General features: G+C 44.8%; 1 protein-coding gene across 3 annotated transcripts in view; it reads left to right on the top strand.

The window, feature by feature from the left end:
• The window catches only part of Tsc22d3 (TSC22 domain family, member 3), a 67,094-nt gene extending 50,018 nt beyond the window's left edge, over window positions 1–17,076 (top strand). For 2 of the 3 annotated variants that reach the window (XM_013025866.1, XM_013025867.1), the window contains 2 exons: window positions 14,411–14,462; window positions 15,554–17,076. In XM_013025866.1, coding sequence (XP_012881320.1) covers window positions 14,411–14,462; window positions 15,554–15,784 — 283 coding nt within the window. In that variant the 3' untranslated portion in view covers window positions 15,785–17,076. Of the gene's footprint in view, window positions 1–13,368; window positions 13,707–14,410; window positions 14,463–15,553 lie in introns of those variants that run through there. The other variant, XM_013025868.1, reaches the window with a different exon arrangement.
• Window positions 17,077–25,168: the final 8,092 nt, after the last annotated feature.

Here is a 25,168-nt window from a genome sequence, read left to right as displayed (position 1 = left end):
TTCCTTCCTTCCTTCCTTCCTGCCTGCCTGCCTGCCTGCCTGCCTGCCTGCCTGCCTGCCTGCCTGCCTGCCTGCTTTCCTTCCTTCCTTCCTTCCTTCCTGCCTGCCTGCCTGCCTGCTTTCCTTCCTTCCTTCCTTCTTCCTTCCTTCCTTCCTTCCCTCCTTCCTTCCTTCCTTCCCTCCTTCCCTTCCTTCTTTCCTTCCCCCCTTTCTCCCTCCCTCCTCCATTCCTTTCTTTGCACAAATTTACTAAACTCACCTTGTCTGTCTGATACTGGTCCAGGCTCTGGGTGTTCAGTGGCAAATAAGACTAGCTTCTACTCTCAAAGAATGTACATTCTAGCCTAGGAGACCAACTCATGCCCATTTGAGACCTTGCATTGCATATTTTCAGTTACAGTCCTCTCTGGCCATGCCTTCTGTCCTGCTTGAAATAAGAGTTCCTGCTGATGACTTGTTACACTATTGAAGAGGATGTCAAAGTCTAAAGTTTCTGCAAGTTAGAAGTCCTACATGCAAGAAAAGATTGCTGGGAACTTCAGAAGTGTAGTACGAATTCCATTTTCATATCAATCCTCTAAACTACCCTTTCACTATAAACAGTGTGAATAATTTAGGAACTCATGAGATAAAAATTGAAACTGGATGCAAGGTTAGAAATGGTAGACTTTGGAACAACATTGAAAGGACTGCACATTTTGCTGGGAGGTAATTTTGTCAGCAGTGTTTCTTTGGGGGACATGGGCCCTTACTCATCAGGGAGTATCACATATTTTATGGCCTTTTTTACTGCTCAAAGACTTCCAGAATATCCCTTACAGGACATACATAAAATCTAGAAAAGAAAAGCAAACATATATGGTATCATAAAGAACATCTTTAGCCAGGCGCTGGTGGCTCATGCCTATAATCCTTGCCACTAAGGAGGCTGAGATCTGAGGATCATGGTTCAAAGCGAGCCCGGGCAGGAAAGTCTGTGAGACTCTTACCTCTAATAAACCACTCAGAAAACTGGAAGTGGTGCTGTGGCTCAAAGTGGTAGAGTGCTAGCCTTGAGCAAAAGAGCTCAGGGACAGCACCTAGGTCCTGAGTTCAAGCCCCATGACCAACAAAAAAAAGAACATCTTTAAATCTGTAATAAAATGGCATTATCTATGTTTTCAGATCTTAGAACGCCCATAAACATGTATACATTGTAGAATTATACATTATATGGGGGAGGGATGAAGATCTAGCAGTATAAGGCATTCAAGAAGCCTATGTGACCTCCACCTAGCTAGTTGTCAAGAAGAACTCTGGCCTCCTGACATCATTTTATTCAGAATAACCAAGGCCATTTAAGATGGGTTCTAGAATCTTCCCAGAGGAATATATCAGAGAAGTCTCTCTTAAGCCTCTTTATCATTACTGTCCATCTTGAGTGTACAGTACCAATTCACAGGCCAAACCCATCATTCCTGTAGCCTATTGTTGGAAAGGAATGCCTGGAGACATGACAGATACATCCTGGGTTATCTCCCCATGGTACTTAGGCTGTAGTTCTCCAGCATTTCCAAGACATTTTTATGAAATCCCTTCTTTTCCACTGCAGAGCTAGAAACAGTCTATACTTGGCTGTTCCTCAGTTTCCATATTTACCTTAGCTCTTCTGCAACTCTGTCAACAAACTCCACAGTATTATTAGTTTTAGCAAATAACAGGATGTCAGAACTTTTGACCAGGATTCATTAGTCGCTGTTAGAGCTCTATTCCAGGACAAAGCGGCTAGAGTTTCTCTTATTTTTAAAGTGTGTAAGTATTGGTGAGAAGTATTTCCTGGTCATGCCTACCATGCTGTGTTGTCCATATGTCTTAATGGCTTCTTGAACTCATAAAGCTACCACCTACAATGATCTGGAGGCTTATGTCTTTGCTTGGTGGCACAAAGACAGCTGTAAGTAGATTTTTAATCAATGGTGATGTTTTGAATTTTTCATTTTTGTGCTTTATCCTAACAGTCTTGCTATGGCCTTTTAAATAAATCTGTACTTGGTAAAGGTGGCTGTGACTTCAGTGCTTCACATTCACTTTTTCAGGAAAGGCTGGGAACTGATTGTGTCAGATTTTTCGTCACTAACAAAATGCTCCAGATCTTGCCCATGTAATTGTAACCCCTCTGTACAGTATTTTCACAATAAAAAAAATGCTCCAGAGAATAACTGAAAAGGAGAAAGGATGTATTTTGATTCACAGTTTCAGAAGTTTCAGTTGATGTTCTTTAGCTCTTCTTAGCTTCATTGATTCCTGGCTGCCGGTGAGGGAGGACATCATCATGATGGGAAGATGCTTTTGCTGTAAAGCACTAACTTTTTACTTGGGACCACAAATTAACTAAAAGCAGGAGAAAAGTTTAGTATCTCTGCCTCCAATTTGTATTTGTCTTTGCTCTAAAACGTATTCTTTCCAGCCTATTTACAATCTCCCTGGAATCCAGGAAGGACAGGAATTATCAATAACATCCGGGGTTTTTTTGTTTGTTTGTTTGTTTTTGGTTGGTCATGAGGCTTGAACTCTGGGTCTGGGAGCTGTCCCTTAGCTCTTCAGCTCAATGCAAGCACTCTACCACTTGAGCCACAGCACCACTTCCGGTTTTCTGAGTGCTTTATTGGAGATAAGAGTCTCTTTTGTGCCTGGTCTGGCTTTGAACTGCTATCCTCAGATCTCAGCCTTCTGAGTAGCTAGGATTATAGGCGTGAGCCTCCTGTGCCCGGCTTTATCAATAACATCTTTACAAGGAGGAATGGAAGGCACTGCTTCCAAAGAAAGGAACAGCAGAATTCCTCTTCAGGACAGACCACCAATGATTTTTATTTATCTTGCTCCCCTGAAGTGATGACATTGACAATGTCTCTGGAATCAGAATTCCTCCATAATGATCAACTAGGCCATACTTTGACCTGTACTGTTTAATAATTATGCATAGCTCTCTCCCTTTGCCCCCAGTTCTTTGTCTATTTAAACCTAAACTTCATGTCTTTACCTCAAAGGTAGCTGAAGATGAGCTGAAGTACTCATTTTGACTCTTCCCATACTGCCTGTGTCACATAATAAATTTCCTTTTTCTGCCCTTCACCATTATAGTCTCTATTCAGGGTATAGTGGCCAGACCTGATATGTGGAGCCCCACAGTCTGAGGCCTGGGACCTAAAATTCTGGTTCCATGGAGAGTATGTGGCAAAGATTCCTCTCCTCATGGTAGACAGGAAACTTCAAGAAAGTATGAAGAAAGGTCCAGGTGTAGCCTTCAAAGTCACATCTGTAGTGACCTAGTTCTTGCAACTAAGACTCCATTTCAAAGTTTCTAAAACGTCCCCAAACTACTGCTGCCAGCTAGGGCCAAGAGTTCAACCAATGAACTTGGAGGGGACTTTGCATATTCAAACCATTACACTGGCATTTTAGGCTGGCACTAAGAATTTCCAGGCTTTTGGCCCAAAATATCTCTCTTTTCCAACTGCACCCCCAACACTGTCTCAGGGAGCAAGAGAAAAGGTTAAAGGAGTCACTCTGTTGCAGGCAGTCAGCCAGGAAGTCCAGGCCCTGGAGAGAGGGGGAAAGCCTAGCCTTTGTTTATATATAAGCCTAAAACCTAGCTGGCAGTGTAAATTAAACATAAAAATAAAAAAGAGGGGGAGAACAGTGGCAGCAGCCTTGTGGCCAGGGGTAGACTTACAGTCATGAGATGGGCTGACAGTAGTAGAAAGTAGGTGAGTTCCAGCCTTGGATCAGGGTGGGAATGGGCATGTTTGTGTGATCCTGACAAGTCTTTGTAGTCAGTCCCAGCAGGTTCCTGAGGGGGAGTGAGTCATATTCCTCCAGCTAACCTGGGAATCAACCCAAGTTGATAGGGTGGTGACAGCCATAGGGCTATAAGGACAGCTGGCTTCTATAGAAGGGAGTTTGGGTTGATTCACTGATCAAACTGTGTTTTGCTAGCCATTTCTTGTTCTCTAGTTCATCTTTCTTCCCCACTGTAATGCCCACCTCCATGAAGCTGACTTCTCAGGATGAGAGTTCCCACAAATAGTTGTGAACAGCTGAGAAGGAGGCTGTTCCTTGTAACAGGACAACAAAATTTTCCAGTGATCTAGATGTAAATCAGAGTAGGTTACTGTTTATTCCTCTAATAGTAGGTCACAATGCTCCTGGTCTGACCAAGCTTCCAGGAATGAAAAAAAAAAGAGATGGCAGAATGGATAATCAGCCTAAAATATGTAAAACCACAGCAGAGTATGTCACACAAAGTAGGTCTTAGTGCCCATGGTACCATAGTTGCTACTTGGGTAGAACCTATCTTGACTCTCACACTTAAGCCATGGCTTTTGACACTCTGACTTGAACTACAGTATTTTGCCTTACCATCTTGCAGGAAGAAAGGAATGAGGCCTTCTCCTGCCTGCCTGTTTCTGGGAATCAGACTGTGTGAAAGGCTGGAAATGGTGTTGGCATAAACATGTATGTGCTTTGTGCTTCTCTTTCTTCCTGATAATGTGTGTGTATTCTTTGTCAGTAGTTCGTGTGTGTGTGTGTGTGTGTGTGTGTGTGTGTGTGTGTATGTATGTGTGTATGCCAGTTCTGGGGCTTGAACTCTAGGCCCAGGTGCTGTCCCTAAGCCTTTTTGGTCATGATTGGTACTCTACCACTTGAGCCACAGTTACAGTTTTGGCTTTTTGGTAGATAATTTGAGATAAGAGTCCCACGGGCATTCCTGCCAAGCTGGCTTCAAACTGCAGTCCTCGGATCTCAGTTTTCTGGGTAGCTAGGATTGCAGGTGTGAGCACCTAGCACCCAGCTACCTTGTCAGTAATTCTTTTTTTTATTGTAAAGATACTGTACAGAGGGGTTACAATTACATGAATTAGGTAATAAATAAATTTCCTATTGAGCATTGTTACCCCCTACTTTGTTCCTTGGTAGTAATTCTTAACAGCAGTTCCATGGAATGTTACAAAAGAGCTATATCTGAATCATCTAAAAAATACCCTTGCATACCTCTAGACCCATGCCACTATAATTGTTGGGGCTGGAGGCCAGGGTAGCTTTTCTGGTTAGCCTGCTATTAGATATCTTGTCCAGACTCATTGTTTTCCTTCCGAATGACTACCCTGTTCTTATGGAAGCACCTGAACTGTTAGTTGACACATATGGCACCTTCTCCAGGCTTTTTACATCAAAAAAGGAACTTTTCTGATTCCTCAAAGTGTAAAGAGTCTATTGGAACTCAGAGATATAACTGTGATCTTTACAGTTACACAGTCAAGGTCTGGAATAGATAGAAATTTTCATCTCTGCCCTTCAGATGACATTCTGAAAGAACCAGTCACAGAAGTTGCCTGCATCGGGATAGCTCAGGAAGAGCCTATGGGAGTCATGTCTTGGGCAGCCATATGATTGATTGTGCCCAAATGCTGCTCATCTTTCTTTCTTCATTAGATTCTATTATCATATATGATTAATGTCTGAAAACTGTAGTCCTGGCAGTGTTGGGACTTCCTATTCCAAATGTGCAGTGTGATGCTTCAAGCTGGTTCCTCCTGTGCTCACTTAAATGCTACTCCAAGCTTCTGCTATAACTCTGTCACCTATGTTCTTTGCAACCAGCTCTGGATGTCAGAGGAGGTAGAGGCTGTGGCTTTTGACATTGGCTTGAACTAGAGTGCTCTACCTTGCCATCTTGCTGTGTCTTGAATCTTGATTCTTACTATCCCTTTGGGGCCATGAGAATGTGTGTATGTGTGTGTGTGTGTGTGTGTGTGAGAGAGAGAGAGAGAGAGAGACAGACAGACAGACAGAGACAGACAGACAGACAGACAGACAGAGAAATACAGGAGGAAGAGAGACAGAATAAAACTGTGAAAGGCCAGAAAAAACGTTGGCATGAATATTTGTGTGCTTTGTGCTTCTTTCTTCCTGATAAGGTGTATTTATTCCTTATTAGCAGTTCTTAAATGGGTAGAATCTACTCCTTAGCCTCTCTCAGCTCTCTTTTGAGTTTCCCAACATTGTTCCCATAGTTCGGTGGGAGGGGGAGGTTTTACTGTCTAGGGAGTAACTTGCCATGTTTGTTTCCTTTCTTTCTTCTTTCTCTTCCAGGAGTAGTGTTCCCCTTGTATCCCTACCACTGATCCCCACCCCAACTATGCTGGTTCTTCTCCATCCAGGAAGCTGGGATGGGACAGTAGGGTGACTACAGAGCTGAGTCCCTTTGCAATCAGAAATGCCTCTCTTCAAATGTCATAGAGCCTCACAAAAGAGGATCAGGGAGCCCCCTCAAATGAGCCTGTGTTGGATAGCTCCACTGTAAGGTATAGGAGACCTCAGAAACACAATGCAAGGGCCAAAGGAGGCTAATAATACTTACCCATCATGACTGAGGAGCTGGAGGCTCTGAAGAGGCCAACATTATTAACTGATCCTTTGTTCCTGAGGGAACCTGTACCACTTTAAAGGCCCCCATTCTATAGTGGGGCCTGCAGTGGAGCCAGGTACTCCATCTCAGAGCCCCTACCCACTTCACAGCCCCTTGTCTGCTGGCTCTGCATCCTGACAAGGTGCCCTGCTTCTCATCTTCCAAGCATTGCCAGGAGCTCCAAGTCCTTAACATGCCACTCAAAATAACACTGGCAACTGCCAGGAAAACTGACTTGGATCTTGGGTTCTTGGGAAGCTCTATAGAGCACAGGAGATGTGGAAATGCCCTATATCAGTGTCTCCTTGTCCCCCCAGTAGGCTGGGAAAGGGCTTGTGCAGAAAAACAGGGCTGGCACTGGCCATGTTCTTGTTATTTATCCCAGCCCCTGGAAAGCTTCAGGGTACCACAATTTCCAGAGTGTAGGCTGTGCGGAGCAGGGTCCTGTTCACCTCCTGAAGATGCTTGTGGGTCTGCAGGGGGAGGGCAAGGAACTTTCTCACCTGCTTCTAAGGCAGCTAGAACAAGAGTGAGGCTGATAGCTGGCCAGAGGAAAGTGAAGAGGTTAGCAGGGGGAGGTAAGTCCCTGGCTAAAAAAGATCCCATTTTGAGAAGGAAAGGACTAGCCTTGTCTTGAAGCTTTATAAACTTCTAGGGTTAGGACTGGGGGTGTGGCTTCAGCAGCAGAGTACTCGCCTAGCAAGCACAGGGAATCATTGGTTGAGGAACCTTCCCTGTCCCTGGTACTGTTGGTCACAGTGTGAGAGGAGCCATGGGGCTTACAGAAACCCCAGCTTTGGGTGGCCATCAGTCAAATGGCATGCTGGGATGAAGAAAAGCCCAGCCTTTCCTATGGAGTGAAGTAATGTCCAGGGATAGGAGTAGTATGGTTCCTCTGAACTCCAAAATACCTTTCTGTGCACTCCTAAGCCCTAGGCTTTTCCTGTAACAAAGCTTTCACTAAAGTTTAACCAGTAGAGGGATCTTCTGAACATGTCATAAGCCAGGATATTTTGAATAGATGCACAGTTTTTTACTTCTATTACCAATATGCTTAAATTTCCATGACTTGGACTGTAGGCTTTGAATAAGCATTTAATCACTTTGAATTGAATTGATTTGAATTGAATTGAATGTTAATGGCAAGAAGTGTGGGAAAGTGGAAGGAAGATGGTGATTCCGTTTACCAAGGTTAATTTTACCAATATCTTCTTCAGAAATATCCATGTTATCCTTTTAAATGGATGTTGAAGGGGATAGAAAATGAGAAGAGAGATCGGAACAATTAGGGAGGTAAATTTTCCCAGCTGTGAGGCACAAGGGAAAGGGAGACTCGCATAAATATTGACATAAGGTTCATGCAATTTCAGATCTTCTTAGTTTAAACTGTATTCCTGGATAAATCACCAGTACTTCCAGTCCTTCTTAGATACCAAGACAACGCCTCCCCCCCATAATAAGCCACTGGAGTAGACTCACTCCTATAATTCTAGCTACTCTGGAGGCTGAGATCTGAAGATTGTGGTTCAAAGCCAGCCTCGGCAGGAAAGTCTGTGAGACTTATGTCCTGTTAACCACCAAAAAGCTGGAAGGGGAACTATAGCTCAAGAGGTAGAGCTCTAGCCTTGAGAAAAAATTCTCCACTACAATGTCCAGGCCCTGAGTGCAAGCCCCAAGATTGGCACAAAAAAAGTTGGGATGAAGGTGATTCGACAAGAGCAGGTTTTATTCTCTAAATAAGGGCAGTTGGGGGAGAATGCCTCATTAAAATGAGGTTCGGTCCTGCTTGTCATCCCTAGTGTCACTCAGAGATTGTTTGTGAAGCTCACATGGGACCCTGTCCAGGAGGAAGCTGAAAGGCACAATTCATTGCTTTTGCCATCATCCAGTGTCAGGGGTGCTGGGCTGCTTCTCCAAGACAGTATCTGTCTGTCCACCAGGATTTTCCTTGGGCTCTCTCCTATCCTTTTCCATCATTTTCTGCATCTTCATCCTCCTCCCCATTTTCCTGCCTCCCCCCAAAGTCAGGGTTCTCTGGGCCTTGGCCATACAGGGCAGTTCACATGATCCACAGAGAACAAGGCACTTTCTCTGTCACAGTCTTTCTTCTTGATTCCCTCCTTCTGGACATTGGGGATTTTCCACGAAGCCAAAGTAACTATGTAAGTGGCGCTGGCCTTCCTGTCTTTAGCCTTCCACATTGGAGTGGAATCAGAGGGGAAGAGAGAAGATAAGAGAGGAGCAAAGACAAATTAAGCCATGGCATTTCAGCCTCCTTATTCCCCCAGCCTCTTCAGAAAAAGGGACAAGTAAGTAATTAGAACTGGACAGAGCCTCTGATGGAGATGGATGGGGGCTTCAATAAAGGAGTAGGTGGGGAGGGATGTTTTTCAGAAGTTCCCATTAATGCCATACTAATGCTGTAACCCTCAATATCCTTTTTGTATTTCATTTTCCAGCTCCTAACCCAGTGTTTGCTTTGTGGCTGATCTCGCACCTCTCCAATCCTGTCTTTTTCCGCTTCTCCTTACACAGGACCCTGTGTTTTTCTGGCAACATTGCTGAATCCTTGGGTGGAACATTCCCTGTAGAAAATAAGGAAGACTTTCCTATAAATAGTTTCCTTCTGGCTGTGTGGTACATACACAATGCTTCAAGTGTGGCAAAAAGGGAAGTGAGATGTTCCCCCTCAGCACCTCCCCCAACCTACTGCATCCACCCCAGCCTGTTACCCACCCATCAGCAGCATGCAGAGATCCTGCCTGAAGCCTCTGTCACTCACTCATCCACTGTCCTGTGGGAACCTGAAGTGACAAGGGCTCCTTTCCTGGAGGGGTCTGCCTGTTTGAAGTAGAATAGATCTGTAGGAATGTTGAGACACCCTCTTTCAGCTCAAAGGAAATAAACTGGTTTCCTGGGTCCTCCTGAAATGGGGACAGTGGCCCCCATTCTCATTATGCCATTCCCACTAGAAGGTCACCCCTGGAAGTTGTAGGGTCAGCTAGATCTATTTTGTTAAAAAGTCTCATGGCATTAGGGCTAGACATGAAAGGTACTGGAAGGTCTTTTGCTTATCAGACTGTGTGGTTTAGATTTTAAGTTGTGGGAGAGTTTGGAGACATTAAATATTGGAGTTAATTGGGTGATTGACTCTCTTGGCTCCACTGTTGCCTGTGTGGGGTCTACCTCCCCTAGACACAAGGACACTGTTAGCCTCAGATCAGCATATTACTCTGAAATATTAGATCAGGTAATGGGTCTCATGTACAATACAGACTCCCACCTGCAAGTTTTGGCACAGCTCTTCTGGGGAGAGGAATTTTCTAGTTACCAATGATTAAGCAGAAAACTCCTTTGAATTTCTCTTCCTCCTCCTCCTCTTCTGCCCCCTTCTACCCACCTGTCTGCCTAGTCCTCCTTAGAAAAACTTTTGTAGACATTAAGTCCATTGTCTGTCTCCTTTTATCAGACCCTGAGATCCGGTTATGCTTTGGCAATAGATGACAATCCTTTCTCCCACACCAGAATGAGAGGTATAGTGGGGATAAGCGATTTAGTCTAAGTGTTGGCTAAACCAGGAACATATTTGAATAATTATTTCTTTTAAAATTAAACCCCTGATATGAGCTTATTTTCTTATTGCCTTCATTCTAAAAAGCCAAGCACATCAAGCCTATGAAAAGGGTGAGGGGGGCCTAATTAAGGGTGGCAATGAGTGGGCCACCTGGAATTGGAGGTCTGACTGGACTGTGATTGCTATTCTGAGACTGCATACCTTATTTGGAACATTGTGTACCAAAGGACTTATATAGTCCATTCTGGAAGCCATTAGGCTAGATTCATAGTTCCCATTTTCTTGACAGATGAAACTGTCTTTAGGACTTCTTGGCTGCATTTTGAACTCACTCATTTAAAACTCACCAGGATAGTTCAGATAATCTTCCCAAACCCCAAAGTCAAAAAAGCTGGCTGTGCTTGCGGAGCTCAAAGTTGGCCTCCAGACCTCTCCAGCAGTGCTGTAGGCATCCCTGGAAGACTTTCCTGTGCCCTTCACCTTTATTGCCTCCTGGACCTTCTGTGACCTCCAACCCAGTCTCCCAACTGCCTCCACTCATTCACACGAACCTCCCTCCACTCAGCTCTTTAACAAACCTACTCCCCACTTGAGTAAGTAAAGTAGAAACAAATTTTTTTTGGTGGGAAGGATATAGGCTGGAGTCCCAGCTCTGCATTTCTTTAGCTCTAACACTTTGGGTTAGGGAGATTCTCAGACCTTCAAGTTTTTTCCTCTGTGGAACAATAGTGACAGTGCCTACACGGCAGGGTCTACAGCACAACCAGTAGTGTCTGCCCATAGCTGGTACTCCTGTAATGGTAGGATTATGGTCAGTGAATCTCAAACTCAGCTTGTTTTTTTTAATTGAATTATAATTAGCACACCATTCTAGTGCCACTTACATAGCAAACCTAATCTCTTTTCCCTTCCCAAACTGCCGGGATTTCTCTGCCTCTGTCATCACATAGAAAGTCCACAGCAAAGAGCTGTTTTACTTTCTGTCCTGTACCTTTTTTACCTGGTGGTGTTTTGTCCCTGCCAACCCAGATTATTGCTGTCTCCTCTTTCATCTTCTTTGTATTTTGGAGTGGGTAACAATAGTTTAGAAAAAAATTAACAAGGCAACTCAGTGATCCTTCCTGGACTAAGAACATTCTGGATGGCATAGAAGGAAGATTAATAAGCCAAGAAATTCCAACAGTCTTTAAGCTCTTGATTTAAGGGAGTTTTTCTCAGATAACATACTTGATGGCCTATAAATATTATCTGCACTTCGTTCTATCTACTACACACAGCCTAGTGTAAATACAGGGTTTAGGGAGCCTGAAGTTAATAATGTTCTGAGATTGACATTATCTCCCACTCAAAATGGGAGAAAATGGGCTAGTGAGCAGGTTTGTTTGGGTAGTTTACTGAGTCAGCCCTTGACAAATACAGTGATCACTATTTGTGTGTTTCTCACTGACATGGTGGCTTTTTAATGATAAAACTACACTAGAAGCCCAGGAAGTTAAGGCCTTCAGACTGGGCTTAGCTGCAGCCTTCTCCAGGGTGTCAGTGCTAGGTACCTGTTAAAAGAAATATCCTCAAGCAAATAATAATTACCTTCTTTGCTGATAAGAGGTCTCAGTACTTTTCCAATAGCACCATTGCATTAGAATATTCGTTTGGACCACATCCTATGGTGCACTGATTCATGGGTGCTGGCTTTAACTTCCTCCAAACTATTGTATATGTGTGGAACCCAGTGTTCCTCTGTTCTGGGTTGGTGTAAATAATGTTGATTGTTGCATCATCACCTGTCCCTTTCTAAGCCTGGTTTACTCCTCCTAGTTGCATTTTTTCTTTTGTCCACTAGGTGGCCTCACTTAAGGAGGACAAGAAAAAAATCTCAAGAATCTTTATATATATATATATATCTTGAGGCTGAAAAAGAATGAAATTATGTTTTGATGAAAACGTGTGTAACTTGTCTTTGAGGCAGAATCTTCTCATGTCAAGCATGCTGGCCTCAAACTCAAAAGTCTCCTGCCTCCACCTCCCATGGGCTGGGAAAATATATACCACTATCCTGGCCCATATGTAGCTATTAGGCAATAACCAACTCATTTTCCTTGTATCCTGGAGTTTAGTTTTTCATTAAACCCCCAAAGTTCTTTGTCGGTTATAGGGCCTGAACTCTGGGCCTGGGTGTTGTCCCTCAGCTCTTCAGCTCAAGGAGCACTCTACCACTTGAACCACAGCACCACTTCTGGCTTTTTCTGCTTATGTGGTGCTGAGGAATCAAACCCAGGGCCTCATGTATGCAAGGCAAGCACTCTACTACTGAGCCACCTTCTCAAATTTCTAATTGTGTATGTATTACTGAACTCATCACAGAGCAGATGTTTTTTCTGAGGGTAGTGTATGTGTGTGTTCTTGGTTTGTAGTTTTCCTATTGTATGCTGTTTATAGGAAAATAATAAAAAAATTAAAAATTAGAGCTAGCCATATATGGTGGCATGCACCTATAATACACAGGACTAAGGAAGGAGAGGAAACAGGAGGTACCTTGGGCTACACAGCAACACTCGGTCTCATAAAGGGGGGAAGGCATGAGATCTGTTTAATGTTGAATGTATTCTTTGCAGTGTAGGGTGTAGAGACCAATGCCCACTCTCACAGTGTCTATCTACCTACTCTATTTACCCACCTAGCTCCTAGCTACTATTTATGGATCCACTCACCCTAGTCCTTAACACCCTCTCTTCACATGTGCATATGCAGATAGTAAAGACCTGAACATGCATACCTTTGATCACATCTCCAAGGAAGAGAGGAGTGGAAGGTTCTGGAATTTGGGGCAGGCTGGAGAGCTACCAGCTGAGCCAGAGGAGAAGTGCATTCTGAGAGACTGAATTTGCTGGTGATAAAGTATGTGTGCAGGGGAGAGATTGAGAAGGCAGGAGACAGCGAGGCTCCTGATTTTTTTGGGGGGGTGGGGGGAGTTGAATGCAGAGAGTGTGGTCTAAGAGCATTGAGGAGCCTTGGGGGTGTACTGGCTTACACCTGAAGAGCAGCTTTTCAAAGCAGCACCGCCCTCTACTGAATGCTTTCCACCGCCGTTAGAGCCTTTCTTCCAATTTCTCTAGAAATCAGCTCCAGTGTGCTTTTTTTTTTTTAACCAATCTCCAGAACCCTGTTTGGCGATGCCAGTTGGCACAGGAAAATGCTGAACTGTTTACAGTCCCAGCCTAAGGTTCAGGGAGAGGATGTGGTTTAACTGGGCCACAAAGCTCAGTACAAGACTCATTTGCATGGCCCCTGACGCCATGTGACGCAGCCGGCTCCTCCTATATAAAGAAGCAGAAGCTGAAATATCTCCGAGTCTGGGTTGGACTGGAGGCTGTGGACTTTGTGACATACCAAGTGACACCCCTCGAGTCACTTCCCTTCAACTACTGCTGAGTGCCTGCCTGGCTTTGAGTCCATTCGGCAATCCTCGTGCCCACCTAGCTCAGGCCAGACCCCCCGGTCGTTGCAGAGCGCCAGCAGCCGCCCAGCCTGCCCAGCCCAGCCACAGCCCTCGGCCACCTAAACCATGAACACCGAAATGTATCAGACCCCCATGGAGGTGGCGGTCTACCAGCTGCACAATTTCTCCATTTCTTTCTTCTCTTCCCTGCTTGGAGGGGATGTGGTTTCCGTTAAGCTGGATAACAGGTAACCATGGTCCCAGCTCCATAGCTGAGCGGGGTGATGGGGGATGCCTGCTGGGGCTGGGCTGCTAGTGCTATCTCTGAGCCGAGCCTTGTGCCCTCGGTCCCGGTTCCCTGCGGTGCAGCATCCTGGGAAGGGGCGGGGGGTAAGGGACGCGAGCGGGGTGGGGGGGTCACCGCTGCGCTGGGATCGGCTGTTGGAGCGTCCCTGCGGCTGCTGCGCCGTGAGAACAGCTGCTGCAGCCGCAGAGGCAGCCGGAGACCGAGGTGTAGCTGGCTGGGCAGAGCCGGGCAGGAGTCTGGCTGCACACTGCCAAGGAGGCCAGAAGCGACTTGGGAAAGGCATTCTTAGCTAGGTTCAGCTACTGGTAGGTTTGCCGGGGACTTTCTGGGCTGGAAGGAGGGAAGCCTCTCTGGGCTGTGTGCCCCATTGTTTGCAAGTCGCCCAAGAGCAGGCCACGTTGGCTTGTGCGCCTCAGGACTGTGTGTGGCTTTACTCAGTTGGAACTCTGGGCGGTGGCTGGACAGAGCTAGCCTGGGTAGGGATGTGCAGTTTCCCCTCAGGAACCAGAGAAGGATCTGAAGACAAACCGCCAAGGAGACAAGAGAAAGGAAGAGCCTGGCACATGGAGGACTGGGGCTGCAGCTGTGTTGTATTCAGAACAGAACCGAATGAATAACGGGTCATTTTTCTTTTTGTCTTTGCAGTGCCTCTGGAGCCAGTGTGGTGGCAATTGACAACAAGATTGAACAGGCCATGGTGAGTGAGTGACATTAGTATCACTGCATTATTTCCATCCCCACACTTAGCTGCTGATTATGTAACTGGGGGCAGTGGGGGGGGGGCAGGAAACCGGCAGGGAAAGCCTTAGCCAAAAGCTCCAGGAGGCCAACTCCCTGCTTCCTGTTCTCCCTACAGCCTGCTCAGAGTGACACTCCTCAGAGCATTTCCAGTCTGCCCTTGCCAGATGACCTCCTTGCTGACCCTTCCTGCTTCCTAGGGCTTTGCGGCAGCCTCTGGCTTCCTCCCCAACCCACAGAGCAGGGATCTAAGACTTGCAATGGTCCGTCTCCTGCACTTGGCAGAGGCTTGAGCTCATTGGATGCAACTGCTCTGCAGTGCCTCTGCAGAGCCGGGGCTGGGGGCAGGAGCTGGGAGGAAACACAGAGCAAAACACCCCACCCTCTGCCTGCTCCTTATCAGGTATAGGTCATACACCACCAAGCAGCCAAAATGGCTGAAGAAGCCCAGGGCTTCCTGCAGGTAGACGTCCCTTAACTGTACCCTGGAGTCTGATGTCACAGTTCCCTGCCTCTAGTGCAGTCATCAACTTCAGCCAGTATGCAGCCATATCTGCATCTGCCCTCCCCTCCCAAAGCAAGTGTCCCTGTGTCCCATCTCCCCAGGCTGCAAGACACCTGCAACTTCATATACTGTCATGTAAGATGGGAGAAAAGGCAAAAACAATCCATTTTATATTCATGGTGAAGGTTTAGAAAGCAGATGACAGGATAGGGCACATTGCAAGTTCCCTCCCTGCCTCCCACCAGGATTTAGGCCAGCACCAGGGCCAAAGATCAGCCAGGAACCCAAAGGTTACTAAAAGCCAGACTTGAAAGTCATTAGCAACTTAAAGGGGGACCTCTGTCATTCAAAACTGAGCCCCTCACCTTAGCATAGCCCCAAATCCTGCAGCTGTCTGAGGGTTTTAAGTGCTTTAGAGGGGAACACAAGGAATAGAACTATAGGACCAGTGACATGAAGGCTCGGACACCTAGTAGATTGACAACAATGTGAAGCTGCCCCCAGATGGCTAACAAATGGCTTCTTTCTGATTTGCTCCATGACAGGATCTGGTGAAGAACCATCTGATGTATGCTGTGAGAGAGGAGGTGGAGATCCTGAAGGAGCAGATTCGTGAGCTGGTAGAAAAGAACTCACAGCTGGAACGTGAGAACACCCTCCTGAAGACCCTGGCGAGTCCTGAGCAGCTGGAGAAGTTCAAATCCAGTCTGAGCCCTGAGGAGCCAGCTCCTGAATCCCCACAAGCACCGGAAGCCTCTGGTGGCTCTGCAGTGTAAGTGGCTCTGTCCTCAGGGTGGGCAGAGCCACTAAACTTGTTCTACCTAGTTCTTTCCAGTTTGTTTTTGGCTCCCCAAGCGTCATCTCACGTGGAGAACTTTACACCTAATATAGCTGGTGCCAAGAGATGTCCCAAGGACATGGCCACCTGGGTCCACTCCAGTGACAGACCCCTGACAAAGAGCAGGTCTCTGGAAGCTGAGTTGCATGGGGCTTAGTAACCCCAAACCAGTGAGCCTCTAATGTCACCGTGCCCTGGGGGCTCCCAGGGCCTGAGCAACTTAGCTGCAGCTGGCACAGGAGAAAAGTAGTTTGTGATGTGATACCAGTTTTGCTCTAGAAAGCATAAGGGGTCTGTTTCTCATTTCCATGGACATCTTCAACAGCTTCACCTGGCAACGACTGTTCCTATGAAGAAGCCACTTGTGTTTTAAGCAGAGGCAACCTCTCTTTTCTCCCCTGCCTTGCTAAGGAAGGGGTACAGATGGGAGAGATTGAGCCAAGTCCGCCTTCTGTTGGTTAATATGGTATAATGCATGGCTTTGTGCACAGCCCAGTGTGGGATTACAGCTTTGGGATGAGCGCTTACAAAGTTCTGTTTGGTTCATATTGGCATAGTTTTTCTATATAGCCATAAATGTGTATATATACCTATAGGGCTAGATCTGTATCTTAGTGTAGAGATGTATACATAGCCACATACACCTACATGTTGAAGGCCTAACCAGCTTTGGGAGTCTTGAATGGTCCCTCACCTCTTAAAGCTAATTCTTTGACTGTTCATTTACAAGTTTGATGGAGTTTGTGCTTTAGGTTACGTGAGATTCAAGAGGAAAGGCAGAGAGAGGGGACCAGCCTCAGAATGCGGCCAGAGATGCCTTGCTGCTGTAGCCCTTTCCCCATTTGTCCTATAAAGACCTGTGAAATCCTCCTTCAAAAGCCAAACCCACCTTTCACTGGTGCTGACTACATAGAATGGGGTTGAGAGAAGATCGGTTTGGATTTCACATTGTCAGTTGAGAACTTTTTTTTAATGGAAAACTTGAGGGCAAATAGAAGGATAGCATCCTGCTGTGGACAAGGGATAGATTAGGGAATAAATGGCTTTGATCCCGTGGGGCATGGGGACTGTGCCCAGGAGCTTGTCTCTAAGGGGTTCTGTAACTGAACACTTTTCCACTTTCTGACACCTTATCCTGTTGAATGTCTCCAGGATTTGGACTTTGATGTTTTTTTTTTGTTCAAATGTAAGCTTGAAATTTCAATAAACTTTGTTCTTTTTTTCTAAGAACGAGCTTAGTGTGTGACTTAGTGTAACTGGACTGATGTGGGGAGAGGCCCCTTAGCCAGTGGAGGAAGCTGTTTTGCCAACCCACCAGGTATTTATTGAGTGCCCTATGAGTGCTAAACCTGTGTCCCCTGTGTAACTGCGGGCCATCCATGCCATCCCTGCACAAACAACATGCCCTGGACCCTCACTAGCCGAAGTCACACAGCTCTTAGGCTGCCGGTCTTCCCTTTCTGTTCTGCTCTAGCTTTTGTACAACAGCTGCAGAGTGACCAGTGAGGTAAGACTGTGAACACCAAAATTCTGCTTATGGGGTGATTTTAGAATGCCTAAAGACACTCCCAAGAGAGCCTCCTAAAAGGTATACATGTGGAACAAGAGAGGAGCCCCATCAACACAAATAAGTCTTATCAAATCATATCATGACTTCTCCTCAGTGCCAATCTGCTCGCAACCCTAAGCCTTGGCAAAGAAGCTTAGAGTGCAGAGGAGGGAGGGTGTGTGAGGTGACAGTGCTACTTCAATTATTCTCCCCTCACCCCGCTCAAAAAAGGATATCTTCAGTCCTGGTTTCTCTACTGTCACTGTTGCTAGCTGTCCATCACCAATCTTGCCAGCCTGCGGGCAGGCCTATTTAGACATAGGCTACGGCTTCCTGCTCCCCTCTTCTGGCTCCCTTGGGGTTATTGTCACCTACCTCTATAGCCCCGTTTTTCTGCCATTTCCTACTGTTTCTCTGACCCAGTATTAGTCAGCATTTAGAGTCTCCTATTATGCCCTCACCTGGACCTACCCTGGCCTGAACCATGTTCTAAGCTTTCTGTTTGGTTCCTAAGGAAGACAATCACCAGTATTGTGGTGACTTCACTCAAGCTCTGCATCCTGTAGCATATATGCCTATCCTTTGGCCATTTGAACAGAATTCTTTGGCCAAGATGATCCCTTCTCTTGGTCCCCTCCTTTGTACCAATATCCGTTCCAAGTAACAAACATGATACATGGGCTTGGAATGGGGCTTAGTGCAAGAGTGCTTGTCTAGGTTCAATTCCTCAGTACCTCATAACAGGAAAAGCCAGAAGTGATGCTGTGGCTCAAGCGGTAGAGTGCCAGCCTTAAACAAAAAGAAACTCGGAGAAAGTGCTCAGGCCCTGAGTTCAAGCCCCAGGACTGGCAAAAACATAAACACGGTATATGGCCTTTTCTGTGAAGGCCATACATACTGGCTTGTCCTCCAATCACCAAGACTATTTTTCAGAATGTTGCAAAACTCCTGCTTGCTGACTTCTAAAGTCTCAATATCTCCACCCATCCCTAACCTTGTTATTCATGGCGCCATGTTTATTGTCTACCTGCCCATGTACTTGAGTACATGGCCCAATGTACTCATGGCCCAAAGATTGCACAGCCACTGGCACAAATACAAATTGGGTTAGTGCGTTGTTAGTCTCCAGGCAGCTGAGCCCCCACTGGACCAGGCTCTCAATCCCCACTTACTCCCAATACTGCCCCCCCTTCCAAAACAAGCCCAAGGGTTTCTAGACTAAGTCTACTCATTTGCACATCTATTGCCAGCTGAACAAAAACAAATAGATGAAAATAAATGAGGGTTCAATTCTCACTACCACAATAAGAAAAATGAGAGAAGACTCAAATAGCTCAGCAACACCCAAACCTCTCTGGTCATCAAGTCCTTTCTGTACAAGGAGGGGAAAAAACTTGTCCCACAGCCACAGTGGTAAACAGAGAACAACTTTGTTTCCTAGGCAACCCCGCCTAAACAGAGACAAACACTGCAACTTCTGAGGCCACAGTGGTTACTAGCCCAGATAAGAGGAACTGGGGAGGTTCATTATTCACATAGAAGAGCAGTTCTTTGTTGTTATTGTCCCACAGAAAACCAACAAGGGTGGGGAAAAGCTGAGAAACATATTGTTCCTAGACTTCTGTGGCCTCTGAGGTTCTGGGCTCAGCTGAGCCCAGAACTACGGAAAGGAGATCTGTAGCAGTGATTTTTCTCAGCCTAGGCATGCCACCTTACTGTGTGACCTCCTATCTAGCGTCTCCTCTCTCCTCCAGGCAGCTTTCCTGTCATAGGCACAAGGATCACAAGAGCCCTGTTTCGCAGGCCTTCTCCTGAAGGGAAAACATTCTGTTTCCTGCCCTGAAGAGGTAGTGATGACTTGCCTCCATTTGACAGACAAGAAAACTGAGAGCCAGAGAGCTCAGTATTGCTCCCATGGACAGTGATCACCTTTGCAATGTCAAAAACATATCTTAGACCCTCCCCCACAAACACTTTTGGTATTTGAAAGTTCAGGAAAGAGAGGGGGGAGGAGGGAGAAAAAGAGAACACAATAATGGTGAGTAAAATGCAGTGACGGTTTAAAAAGAATTGATTATATTTGCCACAAAAGCCATAAATGTGGATTTGAAAACTAGAACGATAATACATATGCTAATTTGTGAGAAGCAGTGATTCCACTATATATAAATATATATTTCCAAACATATTGTACAGAAGAAATACACACAACTTTAGATGCACAGCCTGCTGCTCCTTATGGTATTTTGAAGTTATCCTAACATCATCCTACTTATTCAGAAAAATCTCGTTTTCAAATATCACTTCTTCTAGTTGGTTAGGAATTGATGGACCAGTTAGAGATTTGTAAACAGCCCAGTTTCCTTCGTTTGTGTCATGTAGAGAAGCTCATTGGAACCCAAATACTAAATACTTAACTTGCTCCACTACATCAGGCAAGGCTTAGTAGAGAACTCTGCCAGTCAGCAAAATCCAAGCAGAAAATTTCCAATAATCACAGCACTTAATAAAAACAAAAACAAAAACAGCTATCATTTACATGACTCTTGCTTTAGGCCACACATCATTCTAATCCCTTGTACATTTATTAAGTCTTAATTCCCCCACAAACACATGAACTATGTCCTAGTAAGGTGTACCTTTATAGCAGCTGCGAGTGTAACTCAGTGGTAGAACACCTGTCTGGCAGGCTCAAAGCCCTGATTTTCATCCCAGTACTGCAAACCAGATGGACGAAAAAACCGTCCCAGTTTACAATGAGAAAGTGAAACACTAAGGCACAGAGAGGTTTAAGGAACCAGTGAGTCACAGGACCTGGATGAGGGGGAAGCAAGATGGGTGTATTGAGAAACAGGATGGAGAATTCAAACAGGATATAGATATGTAGATATATATATATATATATATATATATATATATACATAATTTCTCCTGTATAAACAAGTGTTCCCTGTGTGGTGTAGGCCAACTGAGAGATTAACAGAAGGGAAAAAGTAGACAAATAAGAGCAAGAGAGGTGGGAGTGTAATGGAGGAATAAAAGATAGGATGGAAGCCTGCTTGGTTGGCCTCCAGCCAAATGACTTTAGATAGTATCTGATAGGTCTCAGAGAGCCATGATAGGCTTCTGAGTGGGGAAATTATGTGATGCAAAAGGATTTTACAGGATGGGTTGCAGCAGCTGGAGAGGCTGGACCAAGGAAAGGCTAGCAATGGCCAGCTGTGGCTGTAATCTAGGTGTGAGCTGATGAGGGCCAGCCGGGATAAGAATAGGGGTCATGGAAAAGAGGAAAGGAAAAGACACAGTCCAAAGACACGGTAAGGCAATATTTCTTCAAGGGTGGTCTAAAGTCCACCCACAGCAGGTTCCTTGGGAATTTTAAGATGTAGATACCAGCCCCACCCCTAGACTGTGGGGGGAGCAATGTCAGAGCTCAAGAAGCAGCAATTCTCACAAGTCACAGGTGCTGCTTAAGTGTGGGAAAGTGAGGAGCCTCCACTAGGCAAAGAATCAGCCAGACCAGTGGCAAATGAGTCGGACATGGAGGAAAGAACGAACGAGCCTTAAGTTAAGAATGGCACAACTTTTTTTTAGCTTGTGGTTTTCACATAAATAATAGAATTTACCATTTTAACTGTTTATTTAATGATTTCTTTTATTAGCACATATTACTTGTGAAAAGAGGTTTCTTTGTGCTATATCTGTACATGTCATGTGCTTTGATCTAATTCACCACTCCTCTCTCTTACTCCCTCTTGTCGGGGTGTGTGTGTGTGTGTGTGTGTGTGTGTGTGTGTGTGTGTGTGTGTGTGTGTGTGTGTGTACTAGGGCTTGGGCTTGATCTCAGGGCCTGGGCACTGTTCCCTAGTTTTTCCACTCAAGGCTGGTGCTTTAACACTTGAGTCACCACTTCTAGCATGCCTTTTTTTATGGTTAAGTAGAGACAAGAGTCTTAGGTACTTTTATGCTCTTGCTGGCTTCAAACAGGGATCCTCAGATCTCAACCTCCTGAGTGGCCAGGATTACAGGCATGAGTCACTGGCATCTGGTTCCATTCTCTCTTCTTAAAATAATTTAATGAGGGCTGGGAAGTTGGCTCAGTGGTAGAGTGCTTGCCTTGCATGCCTGAGGCCCTGGGTTCGATTCCTCAGCACCACATAAGCAAAAAGAAAAAAGCCAGAAGTAGTGCTGTGGCTCAGGTGGTAGAGCGCTAGCCTTGAGCTGAAGAGCTGAGGAACAGCGCCCAGGCCCAGAGTTCAGGCCCCATGACCGGACCCCCTCCCAAAAAATAATAATTTAATGAGCTTCATTCTGTTTTCATATATGCAGATAATGTAATTCAATAATATACAACCACTCACTCTCTCCTTTAACTTTCCACCTCTTGCTATACCTCCCAAGGAACCCTTCTTTTACAATAATGTTCTTTAGATCTAGATTCCGTATATAAAGGAAAACAAGATATTTGCAAGTCTGGCTTATTTTGCTTAATACAATGATTTCAGTTCCATCCATTTTCCTGAAAATGACATAATTTATTTTTGCTTATCATACAATAATACTCCATAGCCTACATATACCATATTTTCATCATCTGCTCATCAGTTGATGGATACCTAGACTGATTCCATAGCTTCGCTAGCTTAAATACTGCTGTTATAAACATGGATATGCAGGTGTCTCTCTTATATGATGAGGTACATACTTTTGGTCATATGTCCTGGAGTGGTATTGCTGAACCATATTTGTAGCTTTTTGAGCAACCTCTGTAATGATTTTCAAGATGGCTATACTAATTTGCAGTATATGATTTTTTCCCCTGAATCCTTACTTGTTATTGATTTCTTGATGATAGCTATTCTGACTGGAATGGGATGAAGTCTCAGTGGTTTTGATTTGCATTTTAACTATTCTTTCTTTCTTTCTTTCTTTCTTTCTTTCTTTCTTTCTTTCTTTCTTTCTTTCTTTCTTTCTTATCAGTTCCGGGGCTTGAACTTAGCACTTGGGAACTGTCCCTAAGCTTTTGTGCTCAAAACTAGCACTCTATAACTTGAGCCACAGCTCGACTTCCAGTCTTTTTTGGTGTTTAATTGGAGATGAGTCTCATGGACTTTCTTACCTTTTTTTTTATCTGTCTTGCCTTCCAACCAAAATCCTCAGATCCTCCAGCTAGAACTACGGGTATGAGCCACTAGTGCAGAGCCTAAACTTTTCTGAGTTAGGGTCTCCCTATGTTACCCATACCAGTCTCAAATTCCTGCACTCAAGCTTCCATGTCAGTCTCCCAAGTAGTTGGGGTTATAAGTAAGCAGCACCAGTCCTACCTCATTTTAACCAATTTTGACTGTACAGTCCAGTGTCATTAAGAATATTCACCTTTAACTCTAGGTATTTGCACACAGAGAGACCGAAGAAGGACACTCTTAGGGGAGGAACATAATGGTACAATGCTTCTGTGCATCTCATCATATAAAATAAAATTTATCAAAATGAATTCCAGGAAATAGAAACAAGAGAGTTTTTTATTTTCTTTTTTTGTCTTGTTTCTTTATCCATCTTGGGGAGGGGGTGGTAAAGGAGAGCATGACAAAAACATAAGCAAAGACATGACAAAGAGTAAACAAATGTAACAGTGGTTCTCAACAGAAACTATGTTGAATATGAACTATACAATTTGTGGGCAGGGACAGGAGTGGGAAACTGGGAGAGAACAAAGGAAAGGGTGACAGTATCCAAAAAGAAATGTACTCATTACCTGACTTATGAAATGGTAACCCCTCTATATATCACCTTTATGACAATTTTATATATATTTTTTGGGGGGGAATCTGGTCGTGGGGCCTGAACTCTGGGCCTGGGCACTGTCCCTCAGCTCTTCAGCTCAAGGCTAGTGCTCTACCACTTGAGCCACAGCACCACATCCGGCCTTTTTTTTCTGCTTATGTGGTGCTGAGGAATCGAACCCAGGGCCTCATGTATGTAAGGCAAGCGCTCTATCACTGAGCCACCTTCCCAGCCCCTTTTGACAATTTTAAAAATTACAAAAAGCATATTCACCTTTAGCCAGTCATTGGTAGCTCATGCCTGTAATCCTAGTAACTCAAGAGGCTGAAATTATAGTTCAAAGCCAGCCTGAGCAGGAAAGTCTGTAAGGATCTTATCTCCAATTAACTTACTAAAAAGCCAGAAATGATGCTGTGGCTCAAAGTAGTAGAGCACTAGCCTTGAGCACACGTACACACACACACACACACACACACACACACGTACACACACACACACACTCACACACAAAACCAATATTCACCAATATTCATTTTGTTATGCAACTATCACTGCCTATCTCAAGAACTTTGTCATTATCCCAAACTGGATACCCAGGAAACACCAACCTGTTCCCATCCCATTTTGGTTCCTTGGGAGTATTGCATTTGGTAGATTGGGAGAGCTTTTCAGAAGAAAATTATCACAATTTTCTGGCTGATCTAAGCATATTTACATATGGAGATATCTACATATTTACATATGTGGAAAGAGAAATGAAGTAGAGGGTTGGCATGGGAGATATGCACATGTCTGAACATCACAGGAGCTGAAATGATGTCATTAGACCTAAGTCCCCAGACATGTGGTAGCAGAAGACCAAGAACCAAGGAGGATAGGCAGGCTGTGAAGAAAGAAAAATTACTGAGGCTTGCTGATCCTCTTCTGATTTTTATCTTTTGACCTATTCTTTCAGATGTTTCTTCTTCCAAGGACTTACCTCACGCCCTGCAATCCTATAACATTAAACTGGTCCCTAAAGGTCATTTTGGATGGCTGGATTGATAGAAAAAGATGGTGAGGAGTCCTGGGTTGTTAGCTAGAAGACTATATGACCTTGGGTAAGTCACTGGCATCTCAAAACCTCATTTTTTCCCAAGAGCAAGTACCTATATTGGACCATTTCTAAGTCAGACAGTGTCACAGCCACAAAGAGCTTCCTGGTTGTGAGACTAGCACACATTACCTCTTTGTTGTAACCTTCAATTTCCCTTCTGGTGCTCAAATTCTATTCATCATCATATCTAGTTCTTAGTAAATTGCCCTGGGAAGGAACAGCTGGGGAAAACAGAAAGGATGGTTTCTAAAGCAGCCCTCATGGTGCATCAGTGGATTTTCTGCTCCTGTCTGACAACTCATCAGGCCATGGCTTGTGCTCATTGCTGATGTCCCTGCATGGTAGTTATGTTAATGACTAGGTCCTGGGTTGCAATGAACTGGAAAAAAAGGTATGTTTTGGAGCAGTCAGGATCAATAGGTGCTTGTAAAGGCCAATTCACAGCTTAGCCTCCACAGACTCCATATAAGTTTGTAGAGGAAGGAATTAGCCATGGCTTTATTTTTTCAGACTTTTCATTTCATGTGCCACTCCTAGTAGCTGTATTGTGACAACACCCTTTGGAGCTCTGGTTTGCAAAACCAGAATGAAAGCATAGAATACTCTACAGAGGCTGTCCAACATAGGCTGGGGGAATGAATGGCTTGCTCTGAGAGACTTGTGATTGTTGCAAAGGCAGAACGAAGATGGGAAAAGATGAGAAAAGACATGAGGAAGAGAAAAGAGAAAAAAGAGAAGGGAGAAAAGAAAAGAAAAAGCAAGGTGATGGTGGTTCATGCCTGTAGTAATCCTAGCTACTCAGGAAAGTGAGATCTGAGGATCATGATTCTAAGTCAGCCCCTTCAGGGAAGTCTGTGAGACTCTTATCTCCAACTAACCAGCAAAAAGCCAGA

This window comes from Dipodomys ordii, unplaced genomic scaffold (genome assembly GCF_000151885.1).
Source record: "Dipodomys ordii isolate 6190 unplaced genomic scaffold, Dord_2.0 Scaffold88, whole genome shotgun sequence".
Lineage (NCBI taxonomy): Eukaryota > Metazoa > Chordata > Mammalia > Rodentia > Heteromyidae > Dipodomys > Dipodomys ordii.
The sequence above is the reverse complement of the archived record's forward strand: the minus strand, read 5'-3'. Positions and strand labels throughout refer to the sequence as shown.